At 43.5% G+C, this 24762-nt stretch overlaps 1 protein-coding gene across 1 annotated transcript; it reads right to left on the bottom strand.

The window, feature by feature from the left end:
* Window positions 1-851: 851 nt before the first annotated feature.
* Window positions 852-21252, bottom strand: LOC116483639 (cytochrome c oxidase subunit 7A-related protein, mitochondrial). Its single transcript, XM_032177857.2, has 5 exons — window positions 21164-21252; window positions 14027-14329; window positions 13540-13995; window positions 3560-3691; window positions 852-1722 (listed from the first exon to the last, which is right to left on the bottom strand). The coding sequence occupies exons 3-5, from the start codon at window positions 13609-13611 to the stop codon at window positions 1582-1584; spliced, it is 345 nt and encodes a 114-aa protein (XP_032033748.1). The 5' UTR covers window positions 13612-13995; window positions 14027-14329; window positions 21164-21252; the 3' UTR covers window positions 852-1581.
* Between the last annotated feature and the right edge of the window lie 3510 nt (window positions 21253-24762).

The raw sequence follows: 24762 nt of genomic DNA, 5'->3' as shown, positions 1-24762 counted from the left end.
AAGCTGTTATTTTTAAAAAACACAACTATAAAAAACTCATTATTAGAACACCTGGGGAAATCTGAAAGTAAACTATATATTAGATGGTAGTATTGTTATGTTTATTGAGTCTGACAACTGCATTATGGTTATAAAGGAACACATGTCCTTACTCAGAAGATACTTGCTAAAGTATTATGGCTGATTTATCATAATTCCATAACAATCTTCAATGACTCAACAAAAACCAGATCTATCTGTGTGTGCATATATGCATTGTGTGTGCCTGTGTGAGAGAACAAGAAAAAGCAAAGGCGCCAATATACTGATAACGGTGATCTAAGGGAAGGATATACAGGTGTATATTGAACTATGCTTAGTCCTTCTGTAGTCTGAAAATTTTCAAAATAAAAACCTGGGGGAAACACCAGAGAATAAAATTTAGATTTGCAGAATATATATATATATATCACTGCAAGGCTACTACTGAGTATTTTCAAATCACATTTTATCCTGAGCAAGAGGTCACTGTTCTGTGCTATGGTAAGATACAAGCTATTACTTCATATATAATAAAATTCCACCTTTTTTCAAAATTAATATAGGGTAAGTGAAGTCTACCAATCATGACAGCAAAGGAAACTAGTGTCTAAATGAACTGTGAGTTACAGGCACATTTCACTAAGGGGCAGGCAGGTTTTTATAAAAAACCATATGGTAATCATCAATATGCCATTAAGACTCCTATTACTAGACTTTTAGGAACCATTTTATAAAGATTATCTGGTGCCTAATTAACAAGAAAGAAATTAGACTCAGGTTTAAGATACTGCTGGTGTTCTGAAATTACTCTGAAAGGTCATTCAAAGAACTTCACATTTTTCATTCATGTATTTATTCCACAGTCAAAATAAGTCATAATTTAAAGCTATAACATTTTTAAAAGATAAAGGAGAATTTGTGGCACAGCTGCATTAACAAAACACACCAGTCTAAAGTGCAACACTAAACAGGTGTTCTCTGTTCCCATGGTGGAATAAATACACACAATTACACACAAGATTTCACTAAAGATAGGAGATGAGACACATAACCCTTTGAAATTAACTGCCCAACGAATAGAGGCAGGCTACATTAATTTAACATTTTACTGTAAAATGGAAGAAATCCCCGAGGTGACTAACTCAAACTCCTCATTTCATGCACATGACCTTGGCTTCTGTGTTCTTTCCATAGCCACATCCAAATCCAGAAAGGCTTCTGCATCCCATGCTCAAAAATGCAAGCTCAAGTCCCTGAGGTCCTCAACACAGACTGACATTAACAAGCCTGTGTTCAGCCTTCATCCAGAACCTCCAGGGAAATCAGGAGCACAAACACAGAGCAAAGCACCATTTCTTTAAACAATGGCTTTAACTGTCGAGTGAGCTCTGACAAGCCATATGCATTTCATAAACAAACCAAAACATCATCTTCATATCTTCCTACTTTTCTTGCAAAAATGTTAAGCCATCCAAGTAAAAAAAAAATTTTAATTTAACAACGAAAAAGGAAATTCAAAGGGTTTATGCCAAAAAACAAACCAGTCCTCTGCAGCCTAACTCATTTGTTTTTGGGCTGCGAAGCCATGTAGAGGGCGATCAGGCAGTAGATGGTCCCTCCCACAGTCAGCGCCATGGTGGTCCGGTAAAGCATTTGGTCAGGCAGGCCTCGTTTCAGGTAGACGGGCACACCATCAGCTTTCTTGAAAGCAAGAATTAACAAGGGCATGGTTGAGAAGAAAAATATTTTACAATTTTATTAAAAAAAAAAAAATTTGTCTACTCTGTAAGTAATTCATCAACACATGACAGTGGGAAAAGCCCTAATCCATGGAATGCTAGTAGATGTTCCTATAAATGTAGCTAAAGCTTGTAAATCCAAAGTTATTTTCCAAAATGCTGCCTCAGGGAGCATGCATGCAAAAGATTCCAAATGTCTAAGACATTTATCACATATTGCTTAACTGGAGCATTGGTGCATTTTTTAAAAGGCAAAGGTAATCAGTAGCTAAAAGAAGGGCAGGCAGGAGAGGCTGGGTACGGTGGCTCACCTGTAATCCCAGCACTTTGGGAGGCCGAGGCAGGCAGATGGCTTGAGCCCAGGAGTTCAAGACCAGCCTGGGCAACATGGCAAAACCCTGGTTCTACAGAATAACTAAAATTAGCCAGGTGTGGTGGTATGCACCTGTAGTCCCAGCTATTAGGGAAGCTGAGGTGGGAGGATCGCTTGAGCCCAAGAGGTCAAGGATGCAGTGGGCCATGAGTGTGCCACTACACTCCAGCCTCGGTGACAGAATAGGGCTCTGTCTTAAAAAAGATAAAAAGAGGTGCTGGCACGAGAAACGTTCTCCATTTAGTTTAGCTTCTGATCATAAGTGGATGGGGTCGGAGTACATCATGTCAATTAATAGGTTCAAGTCCATTTGGTATTCGAATGCCTTCTTTCCGTCACACTGTTAAACCCATTCAGTAATCAAATTCCATGAGATATTTAAATCATCATCATCATCATCATCATTTTAGAGACTGGGTCTCTGTTACCCAGGCTGGAATGCAGTGGCTCAATCATAGCTCACTGCAGCCTCAAAATCCTGGGCTAAAGTGATCCTCCCACCTCGGCCTCTGGAGTAGCTGGGGTTACAGATACGTGCCTACACACTCAGCTAAGTTTTTTTGTAGAGGCAGGGTCTCGTTATGCCGCCCAAGCTGATCAAGCATTCCTCCTACCTTGGCCTCCCAAAGTATTGGGGCTGCAGAAGGGAGCCACCACACCTGGCCTGTTTAACTCATATTTTGCAGTGTCCAAAATCCCTCCCCACTGCACCTTGAGATTCTAAATGTTCTCTCAAACCTTACTTATCAGATAAAAAGAGATAAAACTGATCAAAACAAAAGTGCTCTATCCTCAAGATGGGTCTGGATCCGGACTACTTTTGAGGAGGGAGAAGCTACCTTACAGCAACAGCAGTAGCAAGCACTGCCACTCCCATGGCACCTAAGATTTGGTCAGGTCACTAACTTCTCAATAATATGCAGGTAGATTCACTTTAAAAACATTTTCAATTCCAATTCTGGATTCTCTGTTGATCTGCAAACCCAAAAGCACCTCCTCTACTTTCAGCAATAGCTCAGTGAATTTTAATATCAAGCAAGCAAAAAACAATCAAAAAAAAACTCACTGCCAAGTCACTACATGTGTCACAAAGTCAAATATATATATTGGGTCATTCAGTTATACAGGCTATTCAGTTATACAGGCTATTGCTTCTTCCATGCAATAAATGATCAAGAGCTATTCATGCCATTTCAAAACCCTCATACCCTTAAATACTAATAAGGAAATTAACCACCCTCCCCTCTTTTATCAGTATCTACCTATATAAAGTTCTATTCGTTTATGGCTCAAACTAAAATCAAGAGACTACTACTTAAAGAAAAAGGAGGTTGGGTAGTAAACTAGATTAAGATCCAGTTTCATAAGGGATTTTTTAAGCCTATTTATTTCACAGGCTTCTCTGTTGTAGAGTATCTTCCCTCACCTGGAAAAACTTTTGTAGTTCTGGAACTTTGTTTTTCCCAGCATAATCATACACTGTGGAATCGGAGGTCAGTTTAGTTGGTGTGGCAAATATGATAGGTGGTGCTTCTGTGGAAACCACAGGCTTTAATCCCTGTAGAGAAAAAAAGGAAAATGGCAAGTTGAAAGTATGTCTGAGGAGGCTTTCTGGGAATAGTGGAGGCAGCCATTCAACCACGAGACAGAAAGAAAGTCTCTCCAACTTTCCCAGAGCAAACCGTGTCAAGAACCCCTTGCCATTACGATTGCAGGGGGCAGGTGAGGGTCGGGGGGACGACAACAAAGGCCCAATCTGAGCTTCCAGAAATACCTGGTGTGTCTATCTTCTTAGCAACCAGTAAAACATTTATAATCTGTTATGAACTTGTCATTAGCTTTCATGAGGGATCTGTCTGCCCTTTTTTTCTTCCTAATGAGCTAATCTAGTAACATGGAATGTCTAACCCCAGAGCAGACCTCAGAAACTTTTCCAGACACACAATAAAGAAATATTCAATGTGGAACACCCTTACTGGTTTAAAACAAAACTAAACAAACAAACAATACTTGCCTTCCAGGACCAGAAAACAAAACCAAAACAAAAAATTTTTTGAAATGAATTTTTAAGCATAAATAAATGCATAAATTGAAAACACATATAGTAAAAATTTAAACAAGGTGGAGGGGGAAGAAGAACTGACACATGCTACGACATGGATAAGCCTCTAAAACATTATGCTGAGTCAAAGAAACTAGTCCCAAAGACCACATACTGTATGATGCCATTCATAGGAAAGTCTAGAAGAGGGAACCGCAGAGAGAGTAGATAGGTTAATGGTTGCTTCAGGTGGAGGCTTGGGGGCTAGGGAGGTAACAGTTAAAAGGTACATAGGTATCCATTTGAGGTGATAAAAAAAACACTCTAAAATTAACTGTGGTGGTGGTAGTTGCATATATCTGTGAATAAACTAAAAACCCCTAAATTGTACCCTTTAAATGAGCAAATTGTATGCTATGCAAATTATATCTCAATAAAGATTCTTTAAAAAAAGGTGGGGGGGAGCTCTGGTTTTCTGTCTGAAAGGAGTAAACCTACAGTGACAAAATATATAGTAATCCAAAATAACCCGTAAATTAAAATAAGGAGCTAAGAGTTATAAGCCAATAAAAATCATCCTTTTATATTAAATTCTAACTAAGAAAAATAAAAATTTAAAGTCAGAAAGCAGAATTCAAACCCAGCCTTTTCCTTTTACAGACAAAGAAGGAAACCTCTTGCCCAAATACAGTCATCAGTCCACTGATTCTTGTCTCAAAGAAATCTAAATTTACCTATAATTGACAGGGCATATTCTAAAGATCAGATATTGAAAACCTCAATGCCACTCCCACTAGGCAAGCACTAGATGAACAGGTCAATAAAAAAAGCATTAAAGTAAACTTGGCTTCTATTTTTTCTGACACAGTACAGTAAATGGGAATGAACCATGGCCTGTTTAATGTATTCATTCATTCAACATTTATTACTGATCACTCACTCTACGCTAGAAATACACAATGAATAACATCGCCACAGTCTCAGCCACCATGGATATTAATGTTATAAACCAACAGCAGCTAATATCTATTTAACCCTTGTGAAGTGTCAGTATCACGTTAAACATTTCACATGCATTACCTCACTTAATTCTGACAGCAACCCTATGAAGATATTACTATTCCCATTTTTCAGAGGAAAACACTGGAGAGAGAATAACTTGCCTTGGATCAAATAGTGAAAAGCGAGTCAAGTTTTCAAACTCAGGCCTTTCTCAAGTCCAGAGCCCTGGTTTGAAGTATTCCACAACTCACACCCCACCCTCCCATGAACTATTGCTTAAAAACAACAGCCCACTTAAAGAGAAGGTTTGGTCAGTAAGATGTTGGCCTATATTTAGAAATACAACACACTCAAAACAGAGACTCAGAGGAGTCAGAGAGGCAAACAGAGGCTCTACTATCAAGATCAAAAAGGATCGTGGTTTGAACTGGATAGAGAATGTTAGACACTCCTTTATATCATATATGTGAGCTCACCATATTTTCTCCTTGAAATGACCATTTCTTCTTGAATGCAAAAATGTAAAAACTCTTTCTACCAAGGATCTCCAAAAATGGCTTGAAAGTAAATTAATGTTTCAACAGGACTAATGTGAGAGTATTTTTGAAGGGATTGTATTTGTTTGTCCAAGCATTCAGTGATTCAAAACTACAGCAAAGTTTTTGAACAGTATCATCTGAAAACAGGAATATCAACCATCTTAATTTTAAATTAATTCCATATTTCCCTTTATAATATTGTAAAAGTTTATAGAATCGAAGTTACCTATAATCTCATTATCTTATCCCATTAATTGTTATAAATTGTAAATCTTCCTCCAATGTTTATTCAGGTTTAATCACAGCCACAGTGTAAAATCCTACATTCTGCTTTTTTTTTTTTTTTTTTTTTGAGACGGAATCTTGCTCTGTTGCCCTGGCTGGAGTGCACTGGCGCAATCTCGGCTCACTGCAACCTCCGCCTCTCAGGTTCAAGCCATTCTCCTGTCTCAGTCTCCTGAGTAGCTGGGACTACAGGTGTGCGCCACCACGCCCAGCTACTCAGCATTTTTCGTAGAGACTGGGTTTCGCCATGTTGGCCAGGCTGGTCTCAAACTCCTGACCTCAGGTGATCCACCAACCTTGGCCTCCCAAAGTGCTGGGATTACAGACGTGAGCCACCACACCCGGCCCATTCTGCATTTTTTCCTTTTTGAGCCAGGCTCTTGCTTTGTCACCCAGGCTGGAGTGCAGTGGCATGATCCTGGCTCACTGCAGCCTCTACTTCCCAAGCTCAAGCAATCCTCCTGCCTCAGACACCAGAGTATCTGGGACTATAGGAAAACGTCACCACACCTGGCTAAATTTTTAATTTTTTTGTAGACAGGGTCTGGCTATGTTGCCCAGGCTGGTCTTGAACTCCTAGGCTCCAGTGATCCTCCCACCTCAGCCTTCAAAGTGCTGGGATTACAGGTGTGAGCCACCAAGCCCAGCCTCATTCTGTTTTTGTTTATAATAATAAGGTTTTCAGGTTTCCACAGTCTTTGTAACTACCAAATTTATTCTTTTTTTTTTTTTGAGGCAGGGTCTCACTCTGTTGAATTTAATCTTCAGAACAACCCTATAAATGAGTTATTATCAGCCCATGTAACAGCTGATTAAAACAATGCTCAGAGATCCCATAAGGAAGATGGGACTCAAACTCACGTTTTTATTACACCATACTATCAGTAAGTCGGCTGTTTTGGTCCCACAGGAAAAGGTAGTCAACATTCCTAATGTTTCAAGACACCTGGATCACTAGCACTAGGCTTCTCAAGAGTGGAAATGACCAGGAAGCTTTATCTACAGGAGAGGGTTCGGCGTAAATCTTTTCACCTCCGCCTACTCCAAGACTGCAAGAACTGTCAGTCTCAAACAACATGTCCCTCCTCATCACAACAATGACAGTGCCAAACTTCCAGGCACTGAGGCCAAAACCTTGGAAATATTCTTTTTTTTTGAGACGAAGTCTCCCTCTATCCCCAGGCTGGAGTGCAGTGGCACAATCTTGGCTCACTGCAACCTCTGCCTCCCGGGTTCAAGCGATTCTCCTGCCTCAGCCTCCCATGTAGCTGAGACTACAGGCGTGCACAACCACACCCAGCTAATTTTTATAATTTTAGTAGAGACGGGGTTTCACTATACTGGTCAGGCTTGTCTTCAACTCCTGACCTCAGGTGATCTGCCCACCTTGGCCTCCCAAAGTGCTGGGATTACAGGTGTGAGCCTCCACGCCCAGCCAAAACCTTGGAAATATTCTTGACACCTCTCCCTCATACACTGCAAATCCTTTTGGGTCTACCTTCAAAATATATTCAGAATCTGAACACTTCTCACCTACCTCCACCAATTCACACTCTAGTCTAAGACCCTGGATTTCTACAACAGCTTCCCAACTGGTCTCTTGGCTTCCACTCTTGTTTGCTGCCCTGAAGTCTACTCTTAATACAGCAACTAATGATTTCATTAAAACCCAGGATGTCACTAGTCAGCTCAAACCCTCCAAAAGGCCTCCTATCTCACTGAGCAACCCCCAAGGTTCTCACAATGACTTTCAGAGCTCTACAAAGTGCATCCCTTTCTTAGCCCCTCTTATTTTTTATTTTATTTTTTGAGACAAGGTATTGCTCTGTCATCCAGGCTGGAGTGCAGTGGTACAATCACAGCTCACTGTAGCCTCAACCTCCCGGGCTTAAGGAACCCACCCACCTCAGCCTCCTGAGTAGCTGAGATGACGGGCATGCACGACCACATCCAGCTAATTTTTTAAAAAATTGTTTGTAGGCCAAGCCCGGTGGCTCATGCCTATAATCCCAGCACTTTGGGAGGCTAAGGCGGGGGGAATCACCTGAGGTTGGGAGTTCAAGATCAGCCTACCAACATGGAGAAACCCTGTCTCTACTAAAAATACAAAATTAGCTGGGTGTGGTGGCGCATGCCTGTAATCCCAGCTACTCAGGAGGCTGAGCCAGAGAATCGCTTGAACCCGGGGGGCAGAGGTTGCGGTGAGCTAAGTTTGCACCATTGCACTCCAAGCTGGGCAACAAAAGCGAAACTCCGTATCAAAAAAAAAAAAAAAATTTTTTTTTGTAGAGACAGGGTTCCTCTATGTTGGCTGGTCTCAAACTCCTTAGCTCAAGCAGATCCTCCAGCCTCAGCCACCCAAAGAGCTGGGATTACAAGCACAAGCCACAGTGCCCCAGCCTAGCCCTACTTCTATCATTCCCCTCCTCCTCCCCAGCCCCACTGATCTAGCTCCTGAAACCTCCCAGGCACAGCCATGTTCCCTCTGCCTAGAATGCTCTTCTCCAGGTGTCCACGCGGCTTATACCCTCACCTTCTTCAGGTCTTTACCCAACCCCTTAAGTCACCTTCTCAGAGAGATCTTTCTGACCACCCTTTTAAAAACTGCATGTCCTGCCCCTTGCCCTACTAACAACTTATGCTCTATTTTTCTCCACAGCACTTATCACCACCTAACATACTATGTTTTACTTTGCTTACTGTGTCTCCCCCCACTACAATGGAAGCTCCATGAGCACAGGATTTTGGCACATCTTGTTCACTGCTCCTATATTCCAAGACTTAGGAAAGCAACTGGCAGAGAAAGTGCATTCAGTAAATATAGGCAGAATGTTCAAATAAACTAAAGGCTATAGCTACACCACAATGTAGGTTTGAGTATCTCAGAAACAAAGTCTGATAAATTGGCATTTGATGGCAGGGCATCCACAATTCCCATAGCAATAAGAAAACAACTGAAAGCTGTTCTTATAAAAAGTGGACAGGCTGGGCGTGATGGCTCATGCCTGTGGTCCCACCGCTTTGGGAGGCTGAGGTGGGAGAATCACTTGACTGAGGAGTTCCAGGATCAGCCTGGGCAACGTAGTGGTACCTTGTTTCTACAAAATATCAAAAAATTAGCCAGGTACAGTGGTGCACACTTGTGGTCCCAGCTACTTAGAAGGCTGAGGTGAGAAGATGACTTGAGCCCAGGTGGTCAAGGCTGTAGTGAGCCGTTATCATGCCACTGTACTCCAGCCTGGGCGACAGAGACCCTGTCTCAAAATAAAATTAAAAGTAAGTGGACCACACATCAAGAAAAATCACATACTTTACTTTTTAATACTGAATCTCTTAGCTGCTTAAATAAGCCCCACCTCCAAAATTAATTACGAGCCATTCAACCTTAACCACGTTTAGTAATTGAGTTCTTCCTAGTTTATTTCAATTGCTCCAAATTTTTAAAGAGAAAAGTAAATATGATTTTCCCTCTAAAAGTTGGTTGTAACATTTTCCTTTTCTTCTACCTCTTAGTTTTGGGGAAGAGGGTGGAGAGAAAAGAGGATTACTCCCCATAATTTTAATTTTTCAATGATAGAAATGTATGAACCTTTTCACTGTGATTTAGGGCTGGAAACCAGTTTCAATCTGCACTGACTCAGTTCATTTGGCTATGTGTTTTGTTTTGTTTATAGACAGGATCTCACACTGTCACCCACGTTGGAGTGCAATGCATTGATCACAGCTCACTGCAGCCTCAAACTCCTGGGCTCAAGTGATCCTCCCGCCTCAGCCTCCTGAGTAGCTAGGACTACAAGTATGTGTCACCATACCCAGCTAATTTTTCTTATTTTTTTTTGTAGAGATCGGGTCTCATTTTGCTGCCCAGGCTGGTCTCAAACTCCTGGCCTCAAGCAATTCTCCTGCCCCGGCCTCCCAAAACACTGGGATTACCAGTGTGAGCCGCCGCACCTGACCTCTATTTATTTCTGAGCCACCACACCTGACCTCTATTTATTTCTGAGCCACCGCACCTGACCCCTATTTAGTTCTGAGCCACCGCACCTGACCTCTATTTATTCCTGAGCCACCGCACCTGACCTCTATTTATTTCTAACAGTAAGCTAGACATCACCACCTACCTCCATGTCCTTCTGACACCTCACACTCATCATGTCCAAAATTCACTCATAAGCCTATTCGGGAACTCCCTGTCACTGTGAAAAGCACCAATTCACCAATCATGCTGAAGCCCTCCCTCCTCATCCCCAACATCTGTCTCATCTGAAAGGACAAACTACCACAACTCTGCATCAAGTTGCTCTGCAACTTCCTACTCGTGCCTCACAAGATTAAGTCCTTACATCCTAGGCCCTTCATGATTTACCTCCATCCTCCACAGTCAAACTTACCTACTCAATGCTTCTCCTCCAGACCCCCTCTCTTCCTTCACTCTCACAGTTCCCTTTACCTAGAATACCATTCTGCCATCTTAACTGGGAGAGGAATTCCTAAATCACACAGTAAAATTACGTTTCCTTTTTAACAAACTGCCAAACTGTTTTCCAAAGTGGCTGCGTCATTTTACCATTTCCACCACAAATGTAACAGGTTTCGTTTCTCTACATCCTCACCAATACTTGTTATCGTCTGTCTTTTCCATTCTAGGCATTCTGGTGGATATTAAATGGTACCTCATTGTGGTTGTGATTTGCTCTTCTCTAGTAACTAAAGATGTTAAACATGTTCATTTGCTTATTGGCCTCAATTTATTTTTGCCGCAATTCAGAGAAAGATGTTTTTCAACCAATGGAAAATGCCATCTCACCAACTGCTTGCTGTCAAGCTGACTTACAAATCTCTACCTGTGCGATTGTTACAGAACCACCTTTTCCATATTGTTATTTAATGCATGGTAAATTATTCACTTTACTTACTCCAAGTTACAAACATCTTCATCACATGTTTCCAGGAAAGGAAAAAGCTGAAGTACTCCTAATTACCAAAGTCAGAGCACCTAGTTGGGAGGGCACCTGTCACAATCACTCAGAAATTTACAATTCATATAAAGCCTACACAGTTTCAACATAGTTTAAGAAATCTTTAAGTAACTAAGAAGTTCAAATTCTCGAGAAACACGGTTCAAGAGAGGTACTAGAAATCTGAAAGCCCTATCTGTATCAAACTCATCTCAAGGTAATCTCTGCTGAGTGCTCATTTTATTACAATATGCCAGTTTTTAGTCAAAAAATTTACTTTTTTCTTACTAAGCAACAAAACCTAGATTATGCTAAAGATATATTAAAAGAACATAAACCAGGTGTGGTGGTACCCATATGTAACCCCAGCCACTCGGGGCTGAGGTGAGAGGACTACCTGAGCCCGAGAGTTCGAGATCAGACTGTGCAACACAGCAAGAGCCTGTCTCAAAAAATATTTTAAAAAAATAAATAAAAGAACATCTACTACCACCAACAGAATAAACTGTGATATATTTATAAAATGAAATCCTACAGAAGAGTAAGAGGATAAAAGGAATTAACTACTGATATGTACAACACGGACTAACCTCAAAAATATTTTTTGAGCAGCCAGACACGGTGGCTCACATCTGTAATCCCAGCATTTTCAGAGGCAAAAGCAGGACGATTACTTGAGCTCAGGAGTAAAGGTCTACATTGAACTATGACTGTGCCATTGCACTCCAGCCTGGGTCAGAGCTGGTTCCATTTACATGAAGTTCAAAAAAAGGCAAAACTATCTATTTATGATGATAAAAGTCAGAATAGGAAGGTGGCAGGGATTGACAGAGGGTACAAGGGAACTTCCTGGGATGATGTAACATCTTGCATATTGAAGGAGGTGTGGTTATACAGTGCATGGGTTTGTCGAAACTCAGCAAACTGTAACATTTAAGATCCATACACTGGAGAATACATTTCATAGAAGCAGATGATAGAAATGGCCATTTTCTCACATAATCTGTAAAAGAAGTGCAACACTGCTGACTATTCCTTCCTTACAAGTCATTACCAATTTGGTTTCAGTGACACCACACTGGTTTCCCTTCTCACCCGGACTATTCTTTAAACACATTCTCCTTCTCCACCCTCCCTTCATGTTTCTATACTCTATGATCCAACCTTTCTTCCCTACAAATTACCACCTATGGACTGAAGACCCCCAAGTTTATTAAACTCCATATTCAAAAATCTAGCTGCTACCAAGCATGACATATCACAAGCTCAACATTTATAAACCCTAAACTCTTCCTTCCCGTTCCCACCGCAACTCCCCCACTAATCCCCGCAAACAAACAAACAAAAAAACTTGCCCTTATCTGAGATTAGAATCATCTGTTTTTGTTTTTGTTTTTGGAGACAGGGTCTCACTATGTTGCCCCAGGCTGATCTCAAACTCATGGGCTCAAGCGACCCTGACGCCTCGGCCTCCCAAAGTGCTGTGATTTACAGGCGTGAGCCACAGTACCAGGCCTGAAATCTTTCTTAAACATCTGCCTCTTGGGCAAGCTGCAGTGTCCCACAGAAAAAGGAGAATGAAGCAACAGTAATGGAGTATCCTTTACACCTCATCTGGGCCCCTCACTACTGCAGTCTAACTGCGTATCTCACCGACACTTCCCACACTTCTCTAGAGGATTAAATGGAGGGAATATACTATCTCAGACAGCTTCTGGTGAACAGTTAACACTTACCCAGAACCAACCACCTGCCCAAACCGCTAGTCACTTGACACACCTCATTTAATGTGTACTAACGCCGCCCTGGATGAAACTGAGCTCACAATAAATTAACTTGGCCAAGGTCACACAATTAAAGCGGAAAACGCCATGATTTGAAAAGGCACGTCTGGGGCTCTAAAATCCCTCATGTTTACCCCCAACACATGCTGCAGACTCAAACTCCAATTAGTGGAATCTGCGTGAAATGGAATACTTTTCAGACAACCCAAACAACGAGCATCTGTCAAATATTTTACAATCGGGAAAGTGTAACCTCGCTGCATGCAACTTCCTTCCCTGGACCTGTTAAGTAACCTGTTAAATTTCCCAATACAGATCACAGCCCCCCAACCCCCTGCACCATGGTTTCTCTAAAAGCCTTTATCCCCGCGCACTCCAATCTCGAGCTCAAGTGAGGCTGCCTATGGGGCTGTGGCAGATGACAAAGAAACGACAGGGAGGCCGAAAGCCAGATGTCTTCAAAGAGGGGTAGAAGGCCGAACCTCTGACTCGGGTCACACTGGGGACACCCACAAACCATCCCTTTTAGACAAGTGACCCCGGGGGTCACCTTGACCCCTGCAGTGTGCCAGACCAAACTTCCACGCCAGGCCAGCCCCGCCAGGTGAGGAGGTACACAAAGAGAAGCCTCAGTGGCCACCGTATGCTGGTGTGGACAGGCCCCGGGAGGTGCAAGGAGAACAGAAACGAACTCGACCGCGGGCAGAAGCCTCCCCTGGCTCCAACGCCGCGACTGCCTGTCGCCGAGGCTAGGGCCGCCACTTCTCATGTCCGAGCTGGCTAGGCACCACTCGTACCTGCGGGCTATAGGCCTCCGAAGCCCATGCTCCTGCCAACTTCTGCGTGAAGCCACTAAATTTGTAGTACATGACGCCCAGAGTCCGACTTCCCGCATCCGCTGCCAACGCGACCGCCCCAGAGAAGGACCCCGCCTCCCCGGCCGTGGTCCCAAAACTCAGCGCAAGGACCCGGTGCTGGGACTAGGGCTGCCCGAAGATCGCCTAACTTAAAACCTGCACACTTAAGCCGCGTAGGGGAACCAAAAGCCAGGGTTCTCAGGACCACGAAAGGCAAAACCAGCTCTAAGAGAGCACGAAAAGCCGCTGTGGCGGAGTCTTTAGGAAATATGAAGTTCCCTCTTTCCCTCATTCAGATTTGGGCAGTGCCACGACAACTCAAGAAATGCGCAAGCGCCCCGCGGACTAAGCCCGGCGGACTAAGCCCGGCAGTGTCGGAGTCAGGTGGGGCATGCTCTAGGAGGGGCCGGCTGTAGGCGAGGCCGGCTCTAGGAGGGGCCGGCTCTAGGCGGGGCCTAGGGGGAGAGGGCGGTGATTGGTGGGCGGGGTCTGGATAGGGGCGGGGCTACACCGAGGCCGGGCGGGAAGTCCACCATCCGAGAGAGTCTGTGCTGCGGAGCCACCGTCTGGTCGTAGGGGTGAAGGCGTCTCTTCCCTTACCGAACTTTAATTGATCGTAGTCTCATTTATTTCCTTGCGACCTAAAGCACCTCTTATCCAGAAGCAACCACCTGCTGTTGCTCAGTCTGCCCAGGAGTATAGACTTGTCGGCCAAGCTTCCCCTGGCAACCTGGGAGTTGAAGCAAATAAGAAAATTTGGAAGCACCTGCTGAAGGCTGTTTAGTACTGAGGGCTGTTGGGAGACTTGCCCCAATAATATAAAAGTAGCCTCCTGGGCTTTGTGCAGAGGAAATATACATGCAGAGTGATCTAAAGCTCAGGTACCAGGATGTAAATGTCACACAGTTTCTCAGAACTGGTTTTTACTCTCACCTGAGTTTTAAGGTCATTGGTTATTCATCCTTTTCGTGGCCTCTGCTCTTTGCGATAAATGAGGTAGGGGAAGGGTGATCAGAAACACTTGTAAAATCTGGACTTTGAGCCTGAAAGATCTGGAACTACCACTTTCAGTTCTGGTAGTATTCGCTTCAGTTCAATTTAAATATGTCTGTTAAGCCTGTGCTGTGTGCAAGGTACTGTGTAAAAGGAGTATACTAGTTTCTTACTCTCCAGGGATGGACTCAGGCTTTTCTTAGCTTCATCATCTAACCATAGGTTTACACAAGCATATTCTAGATGCACTTATGAAATCATGTTGCAAATTGATGGATGATACTAACCTATATATAGCATTTTCCTAAACTCATTTAATCTTCACAACAATCCTATAAGGTAAGTGCTATTATCATCTCCATTTTACAATACAGGAAAATGACGCCTGGAGAAGCTAAGTAACTTGCTCAGGTCAGGGATAAGTGGCAGAGCTAGGCATTTGGCTCAAGACTTCCTACTGTTAAGCACTATGTTACATAAATAGATATGAAGCCATTCTGAAAAGAGGAGGATCAAGGCTGAGCACTCCAGGGTTAGGGTGTACACCAGCATCCTGGTTGCAGGCCTAAGTTCAAGAGCCCCAAGTATTCAGCACCGCCAATACGTTGTAAAGGTTTCAGCGGATTCATGTAAGCCAGCCCAAAGTTGCCACTTTTACAAAGAGACAGTGTGATATAATGGAAAGAACATGCAATTTGGGTTTATGTCCATATTTGTCCAAGGATAAGTGGTTTGGGACTAGTGATTTCCTTTTTTTTTTTTTTTTTTTTTTTTATTCTTTTTGAAACAGGGTCTGTCACCCAGGCTGGAGTACAGTGGTGTGCTCTCGGCTCATTGCAGCCTTGACTTCCCAGGCTCAGGTGATTCTCCTACCTCACTCTCCTGGGTAGCTGGAACCACAGATGCGCGCCACCATGCCTGGCTAATTTTTTGTATTTAGTAGAGACGGGGTTTCACCATGTTTCCCAGGCTGGTCTCAAACTCCTGGGCTTAAGTGATCTGCCGAACTCAGACTCCCAAAGTGCTGGGATTACAGGCATGAGCCACCGTGCCAGGCCGACCCCATGTTTTGATACTGAATAGATTCAGGAAGATTTTTCTACAGACAAAAAGTTCGACTACCTCAAAAGAAAATGATCCATTGACATTAGCCTTCTTGAGTCCCAGGCGCTAGCAAATACTGAGTGAAAGAAAAGCCTTTCGTAGAGTTTAGATTGAAAAGAGAAATTAAATGATTTCCGACAGCTACTGTCTCCATCCCACTGACTTCTGGACGTATTTTGGAAGAAGAAACTAAAGAATATTGTCTAACTTTTAGCAGCACTAAGGTGTACCAGCTTCTTTTATAAGGTGCTGTCAACACTGGTTATTTTCTTGAAGTTCCTGCCATCTGATTTTAGATCCTGCAAGACATAAATTAAGAATCCTGAAAATGTTACAACAGCCAGGCTGTTCAGTGGGAGATAAAATGTCAGTAGCAGAGTGTGGGTTGGGATGTCACATGGAATGGCTGATCATGGGAAGATTTTGTCTCATTTCCCAAATAAAACACAGCACACTCTGACAGTACTAAGGCACCCTATTCTCATTCGTATTTGCATATCCCACCCAACATCAAAGACAATCTTTTTTTATCACAATCCCTTCAGGTTGTTCCCCACATTCTGTTCTGAAGGGAAGTGACCACGACTCAGACTACAGAGAAGCTTGCCAATCGCCAAGTGAACTGAGTGAGTGCAAATGCCAGTCCAGCTCCTGGTGAATCTGAATGCCGCTGCTTCTCCATTTGTGAGGGGTGTGTGCTAATGGCCTCTGGCAGGCTGCTCTGTGAAAGCGCTTGGGGAATGGATGGAAAACCAACTTAAAATGTAAATTGGGTAATACCGAGTAGCGATAGGAACAAACTGTGAAATAGCTGTTAATTTTTTTAATTCTCTCATTTTTTCCAAGTTGACTTTTAAAAAATTGACAGTGGGTCTGGCAGAGTTAAAAAACATGCAGGCCTGTAGGAGTTGAGGTCATTGTGGGCTCCCATTTCTGAAGGATTTTGCCCATTCTAGGGCAGTTTCCCTGAGGGAAAATGGAACATACATAGTGCAATGTTACAGTGAAGTATTACCTTTTCCATTGTTGTTTATGTCTACTCTCTCTTTTTACGTTTTTCCAACATTTAAAACTGCTAGTGATAACCCCAAGAAAAGCATCCCCAGTAAAACACTGGAAAGCAAAATGGAGTGCTAAACTCACTTTATGATATTCAGAATGATGACACCTGCCATGCAATTATTCAGTAATTTTCATGTGGCAGAAATCTCAGCTGTCATCTCTTACTGTTTTTGTCAAATAAAGCCCTATGTCGTGTGGAAATTTTATCTTCCAAGCCTGAAACCTAGATTATATTGATATTGAAAACCAAATCTTTCTTAAAGCATGGTGTTTTCATAGCTAAAGAGCTGAGGGTCTGAATGGCTCATTTCTTACCCAAAGGAGGGGAAATGGCAGCTGGGATTGCAGTTGCCGGGACAGCTTTATTGCGGTACGGGATGAACATATTGACATCAACTCCCTACTCTGACCTTCTCGTTGTTGAATGTCAATACGGTGTGTGAAACTGCCTCACTTTTGCCTGCCTGCTTTTCCTTATGTGCAAGTCAAAAGCACATCCACAGAGAATATGGATTTAACTCAATTTTGACACATCACATTTCATCTCACTGGTTAAGAAAGGCTGAGGTATGACTCATAATTTATTTTAAATCATTTTAAATACACTTAATTATGCATAGAAAAAGTTGAGATCCAGAACCAGATTCATGCCATTTTACATTGACATCATCTGTAAAATTACAGTACACACAGTGTTGTCTTATGCATAGAATGAAAGGATTAGCAGTGGCCTCCAGTTTGGGGGACGGGTGGTGGTTTCTCATCATTGAGGATTCCCACTCTCTACCTCACATACATCTGCAGTGTTGAAATATTTCACAGTGAGCATACATGAGTTCTGTAAGCCCACATACACACAGAAATACAAAGTCGGCTGGGTATGGCGGCTCACACCTGTAATCCCAGCACTTTGGGAGGCCAAGGCAGGTGGATCACCTGACATCAGGAGTTCGAGACCAGCCTTACAAACATGGTGAAACCCCATCTCTACTACAAATACAAAAATTAGCTGGGTGTGGTGGCATGTGTCTGTAATCCCAGCTACAGGCGAGGCTGAGTCAGGAGAATTGCTTGAACCCCAGAGGCAGAGGTTGCAGTGAGCCCAGATCATGCCACTGTGCTCCAGCCTGGGCGACAAGAACAAAACTCCGTCCCGAAAAAAAAAAAAAGAAAGAAAGAAATTACACAAAGTCCACCAAAAACATACAAATTAGAATTTTAAAAATGCTTTCATGTACTTACACCCCCAAATTACCAGGTAATTTAGAATGTTCTTTAATCACCCCCTGCGTAGATGTGAGGGGCCTCTTAAGTGACAGCGTCCAAGTGTTAGGCCACAGGAAGGGTGACTCAAGGGCCATTCTGCCCATTGCAGTTAACACTATAGTGGTTCTTCCTCCTAGGGCTGTTGGAGAAAAGAATGAATGAATGAACAAATGAATAAGAACAAACACATCACCTCCACACATTGCTGGGAGAAATGAGCAACCACTCTGGGTAGTTACTTACATCAGTGCCCAGACAGCCGTGGAAATTAGTGATCAAGTGGAAAAGATTAAGAACCATACACCTGGGTCTTAAGGAGGCTAATGTCAATAGATCATTTTCTTTTGAGGTAGTAGAACTTTTTGTCTATAGAAAAGCTACCTGAATCTATTCAGTATCAAAACAAGGGGCAGGCTGGGTGTGGTGGCTCACACCCGTAATCCCAGCACTTTCAGAGGCTAAGACCAGCAGATCACTTGAGTCCAGCAGTTCGAGACCAGCCTGGGCAACATGGTGAAACCCCGTCTCTAAGAAAAAAAACAAAAATTAGTCGGGCATGATTGCACACCTGTAGTCTCAGCTACTTGGAAGGCTAAGGTGGGAGGATCACCTGAGCCCAGGAGATTGAGGCTGCAGTGAGCCAAGATCTTGCCATTGCACTGCAGCCTGGGTGACAGAATGAGACCCTGTCTCAAAAAAACAAAAACATAGGGTGTTCTGCTAGCCATTGAAGGGCAGGATGTCCAGATTCCAGCCCTGCACTAGATTTATGACCTTTGGCTAGTTCCTTAACCTCTCTTAGTCACAAGATAAAATTTTCAGTTTAACAGGGTGATTGCAAGGATTAAATGAGACGGTATGTACTGAAAAAGCTTAAAGAAAACATGTAAGTACCTGGAAGTCTGTATAGGAAATACATTTTGTAAAAGTAGTAAAACTGGATCTCCAGTCACTGATATAGCCCAAAAATTAATTTAGCATGATGTAAAGCATTAGAGTTTTGAGTCTAGTTTATGTTTGTATAAAGTTAGCTGGTTATAATAAAAATTGTAATCTACAAATCTCTCCATTTCCCCAGCCCCCTTCCCTTTCTCTCTCTCTTGCTCTTCCCTCTTCAGTCTCCTTTCCCCAGAAGTAGTAACTATTAGTTAAGGCTGTGGGATGGTCAGACTAGAGCTGTTAGGTGGATCCTGGTATGAAAACAGCCATCAAAGATAAGGAATCTGTGTAAAGCTTGAAGACCAAAGAGAGGAGTTGGGTATCCCACTAAAATACCAGCCAACCTTTTAGCATTGGCATTAAGTTTAAAAATCAGATCACTTCCAAATGCCAAATACATAATTTTACTTGCTTCCCCTTTCTCCTTAGATTCTCAGATGGCGGAGATTTGGCATTTCATTAGTTTCTGCCCCATAGAAACTGAAAGTCATGGCCCTAAGATCTACCTTCTGAAAAGGGTGACGAGTACATAGGCTGTACCTGACTAACCTGGGTCTGGATCCCAGATCTTCCTACTGACAAGCTCAGTTACCTTGAATAAGTTACTTCCCCATTCTGAGTCTCAGAGGTAAAATGATGTTCTAAATCAGAGGATTAGCCACGTATTACCAGGTAGCAAAGGTACCAGCATGTGTCCACTAATGCCTAGGCACAGCCTGCCAAGTGATTCCAAAATGGCTAACTTGGGGAGGAGGGCTGGGGTATTCTTCCGAGAAATGGACAGGTCTGTAGTCTAGGAAACAAAACCTATAAAGAAAAAAAAAAGCTAGGAGGAAGTTATCAATCAGTGAAAAGTATCTAATGGAAGGCCAATCTCCTCCTTAAAAGAAAGGGAACTGGAGACGGTATGACATTCCCAAAAGCACAACTGAGAAATTTGGAAAGCCCAAGTCGAGGGGCACTGGCCCTGGGCCTGGAACTTCCAGCCACACGCCTGCCCTTAGCATGGCTGTGCCCTCCACTGACCACCGACTGGCACTCTGAGCCAGGGGAGAAATTTGCTGAAAAGCAATTCCAAACAACCCAGAGGTTTCCAGCAAAAGACTTATGTTGAAGCTCAGCTTTCTGACAGCAGGGAGAGCCCAATGCAGACAGGATTGCTGGCGTTTCATTGTATGATCCTCACGTCTCTTCCACCCCCAAACTACAAGGCTACCATGTCCTCTTCCCTGGCACCACTCCTATACCCTAACAACCCACAGATGCATATTGGAGAATAACCACATCTATTTTAATTTAAACCATGGCAAAGGTAAAAAATCAAGGTGTTTGTGTTTTCTCCCCCTGGGAAGAAGCAAGCACTCTGTAACACACATAGCCTTGTTTCAGCACAGATGTCAGGAACGCAGAGCCTGTAAATCTGCCCAGGCAGTTCTGTTCTTGAATCATTAAGAACAACCGAGTGGGTGGAACAAGAACATGAAATTGCTGTGTGCACTCATGTTTTGTTTATGGAGCAATCATTTCTAGACGTGTTTTCTTTTTTTTAATGAAGAATCTTTTCTATGTTTGCCTTTTAACACCCTACCTTCCTTCCTGTCCCCAGCTCTCCCACACCCACTAAAAAGAAATATTGAGAGCATTACAAAAATCTCTGTGAATTTAAAGAATGGGTTACATTAAGTGTCTCTCTAAAGCAATTCCATTTATTCAGTCAAAATAAATGATTTAGTAATATGAATAACACAGGTAACAGTTGAATATGAACAGTGTGTATTGTTTAAAAAGCTCATAACAACTGTTCTCTAATCACAAAAATCACTTTCCTTTTTCCACCATTGTGCAATGAGGACCTTTTTAACCCAGTGAATTGAAAGTTCTTGTGATGCTAATTATGAGCAGTATTTAATTAGTGGCTTATGTATCTGCCACAAGATTCTTCACTTCACTGAGCCTCAGTTTCTTTATCTATAAAATGGGAATAATATCTACTTTGTGAGGATTGAGTTTATTCATGTGAATGCCTAGGACATAGTAAGCACTCATTAAACTGCAGCAGTTACTGTCATTACTAGTAGTTGTAGCAACTGGGCAGACTGGATGGAGTAGGATTTTGCCAAATCTTATCAATCCTCTTCTCCAGTAGACCCCAACCTTGGCACACAGCAAGCACCCAGTAAATGGTAGCTCTTAGACTTACCAAGTCAATAACAACTCCAGTTAGTGCCCCAGGCTTCCCGCATCCCCAGCAGTTTCCATCCATCTCCCAACCTCCCTGGCTGCTTTCCCTACCGCTCCCAGAAGGGAAGTGTGTGGTAGCTCTGCTGCTGTGTTTACCATCTGGGTAGGTCTCACTTTATTGTGTTCTCTCCCACTGTTTTTGGCTTCCCTGCATTGTCCTGCCTGGCACATGCCCCAGCCATGTTCTCTGTGGCCTATCACCATGATGTCCTCCTGTTTTGGGCATCAGCTTGCTGCTACAGGCAGAACATGGTGGCATCAGGTGGCTTTAAAAGAGGGAGAGATTGCATTAAATTTTCTCTCAGGAAAATGAGCTTCGTTTTTTTAAAAAAAAAAAAAAGTTCCATGGAACAGATCTAATAACTTAGCTCCCTAATAATTTGTCCTCTGCTTGCTTTAATTGCAAAGGATTCTTCCACAAACAGTGGAGTATTATCGCTTTTCAGTAGGCTAATGAGACTGCCTGTACATAGTGTTTTTCAGGCTTTACCCCCAACAGGAAAAGGCACCAAGGAAACTTCCCCAGCAAGGACAGGGCTGGTCCTGGAAAAGACCTAGGAGACCCAGTGGGTGCCATGGGCCTTCAAATCATGCTTTCCCCAGGAGGGTCTTACAAGTCTCCACAAGAGGCACTTTGCCTTTTGTTCTGAAAGCCTGCCCAGCCAACACTTTTTTTTTTTTTTTTTGAGACTGAGTCTTGCTCTGGCACCCAGGCTGGAGTGCAGTGGCGCAATCTCGGCTCACTGCAAGCTCCGCCTCCCGGGTTCACGCCATTCTCCTGCCTCAGCCTCTCCAAGTAGCTGGGAATACAGGCGCCCGCCGCCACGCCCGGCTAATTTTTTGTATTTTTAGTAGAGACGGGGTTTCACAGTGGTCTCGATCTCCTGACCTCGTGATCCGCCCGCCTCGGCCTCCCAAAGTGCTGGGATTACAAGCGTCAGCCACCGCGCCCGGCCTGCCCAGCCAACACTTAGTGTCCAGGACAAGGTCTTAACCAAAGCAATCCAAACCAGGTTACCAGGCCTACTTTCTTCAGGCTCTGGGACTGCCAGAGGCTGTCCATCTCCAGCTAAGCACACTCTAGGAGCTGATCAAATTAGAGAGCTGGGGGAGGGGTGGTATAGACTCTTCTAAGAGAGCTGTAATACTGTCAATCAACTAGCACTTAATTTCCGGTGGGTTGTAAAAGTGCCATGTATCCTGCAAGCTTCAGGGTGAGTAGCCCGGTAGGATTCTAAGTTAAATGATGCGAGAAGAGTAACTCTTGGTGAGGATTTTGCACCTCAAAATTAAAAACAAAGCAAAAAAGACCAAACCTGTGTTTATATTGATTGCAAATATTGTAGGAAGGAATTTCTTTCCAATCTATTTCCATTAAATTCCCTTGATGACATCATATGTCACCTGAGTTGACAGCCACTGGAGGCCTGCAACTGTTCAGCACCCATCATGGGCCCAAATGGAACTTTGCTACCATGCCCTTATGGGGCTGGGCCTCTGCAGGCTGCTCAGTTTTGACATTGTCGTGCCTGTAAGGGGATGGTCCCCAGGGAAAATGGATAGAGTCAGCTGAAAAGGTACTGGGGTGGATGGAACTGGGGCAGTTAGGAGGGGACGGCAGCAGTGGCCCTGGAAGAGTGAGGCGGTTGGCGGAAGGAGGCCAGAGGCTGGTCTGCTGCCATCAGACATTTATACCATCTCCTGGCCTTGCAGACCTCTGATCCAGAAAATCATGGGGTGGCCGGGCGCGGTGGCTCACGCCTGTAATCCCAGCACTTTGGGAGGCTGAGGCGGGTGGATCATGAGGTCAGGAGATAGAGACCATCCTGGCTAACACGGTGAAACCCCATCTCTACTAAAAATACAAAAAATTAGCTGGGTGTGGTGGCACGTGCCTGTAATCCCAGCTACTCAGGAGGCTGAGGCAGGAGAGTCACTTGAACCCAGGAGGCAGAGGTTGAAGTGAGCCGAGATTGCGCCACTGCACTCCAGTCTGGGCAACAGAGCGAGACTCCATCTCAAAAAAAAAAAAAAAAGAAAAAAAAAAGAAAATCATGGGGAACTTTTCATTTCTAAGAAAGGCCATGAAATAAAGAAACAACATCATGTAACCCTGTAGAAGGAGGATTGGTTTAAGTTAAATTCCTTACAGGATGCAAAAATGTTGTTCAATAAGTTTCACCAAAAATGCACAGTTAAATTCAACAATAAAAGTAGATGAGCAGTGCTGTCCAATAGAATGTTCTCTGATGATGGTCATGTTCTGTGTCTGTGCTGGCCGGTATGGTGGCCACCATCCACATGTGGCTACTGAGCCTTTGGAATGTGGCTAGTGCACCTGAAGAACTGAATTTTTAATTTAATTTTAACATAGCCACATACAGCTAGTGGCTATATTGGATAACACAGGTGTAAGGAGATTAAGGTGTGAAGGAGAAAGCCAATGTAAGAGCAACCTTCCTATTTGTCCAAGCCCCGAAAGAAGGAGATCCAGGCTGGGCGCAGTGGTTCACGCCTGTAATCCCAGCATTTTGGGAGGCTGAGGCAGGAGGATTTCTTGAGCCCAGGAGTTTGAGACCAGCCCGGGCAACATAGCGAGACCTCGTCTCTGCAAAAACCTTAAAAAATGAGTCAAGTGTGGTGGCACATGCCTGTAGTCTCGGCTACTTGGGAGGCTGAAGTGAGAGGATTACTTGAGTCTGGGAGGCAGAAGTTGCAGTGAGCCAAGATTACACCACTGCACTCCAGCCTGGGGAACACAAGACCCTGTCTCAAAAAAAAAAAAAAAAAAGAAGAAGAAGAAGGAACTCCACTTTATTTGCTAATGAGTTCAGACTACAGGAGTAAAATAATTTCAATTTGTTTTGAAAAGTGCTTTATTTCCTGTCTAAATGTTGAACCATAATAGCTTCTCTTTTTTATAATTTCAGTGGGGAAAATACCATTATATGCTTCTGGAGATTAGAAGTGCCATCCTCAGCATGTGCCCACCATTAATAGCTTCATCTTTTAGCCACATAGGGTTTTTGCCTCCGTAGGCTTCTAACATCATATTACGGTCTTTATAGCCAGAGGCATAGGCAAGTTCTTCTATTGCTAATGACAGGTCAGTTTCTCACCCTAAGTTAGGCAACCACTCTATCCAACAGTTCACTGCATTTCAACATTTCTGATTTGTGACGTGGCGACTTATTCGTCTGAGAAATGTTTCGCGTGCTGCTGCTTGTTCAGCAACCAGTTCATATCCGCAGATCTGAGCGCCACCCCTGGGCCTGGGTGAATCCCCTGAAGATAAAGTGGCCTCTGTCCGGAGACAGTGGGCACCAGGGAAGGAGCAGTACACAAGTCTTTCTGGCTGCCCACTCACAGCCCAATCCCCCAGCAAGCCCTGCGGAGCAGGTCCTGAAGCCCTGGCCTCACCCCTTGCAAGGGGCAAAGGTCAAGCCAAGGGGTCACAGGTAAGGGGAAGCAAAGGCTTCTTAAGCAGGGCACAGGTGGGCAGCAGCAGACCAAGCTCTGGGAATAAGGGGAGGAAGAGGGAGATGAGACTTTTCAGGT

Source organism: Hylobates moloch, unplaced genomic scaffold (genome assembly GCF_009828535.3).
Source record: "Hylobates moloch isolate HMO894 unplaced genomic scaffold, HMol_V3 SCAFFOLD_15, whole genome shotgun sequence".
Lineage (NCBI taxonomy): Eukaryota > Metazoa > Chordata > Mammalia > Primates > Hylobatidae > Hylobates > Hylobates moloch.
This window is presented reverse-complemented; position numbering and strand designations above follow the sequence as displayed.

Coding starts and splice junctions, on each gene's coding strand:
- LOC116483639 (XM_032177857.2), bottom strand. CDS start 13,611: ATGTACTACAAATTTAGTGGCTTCACGCAGAAGTTGGCAGGAGCATGG. Junction 3,692..13,539: donor CGGAGGCCTATAGCCCGCAG/GTACGAGTGGTG, acceptor TTTTCTCTACAG/GGATTAAAGCCTGTGGTTTC. Junction 1,723..3,559: donor AACTACAAAAGTTTTTCCAG/GTGAGGGAAGAT, acceptor CTTGCTTTCAAG/AAAGCTGATGGTGTGCCCGT.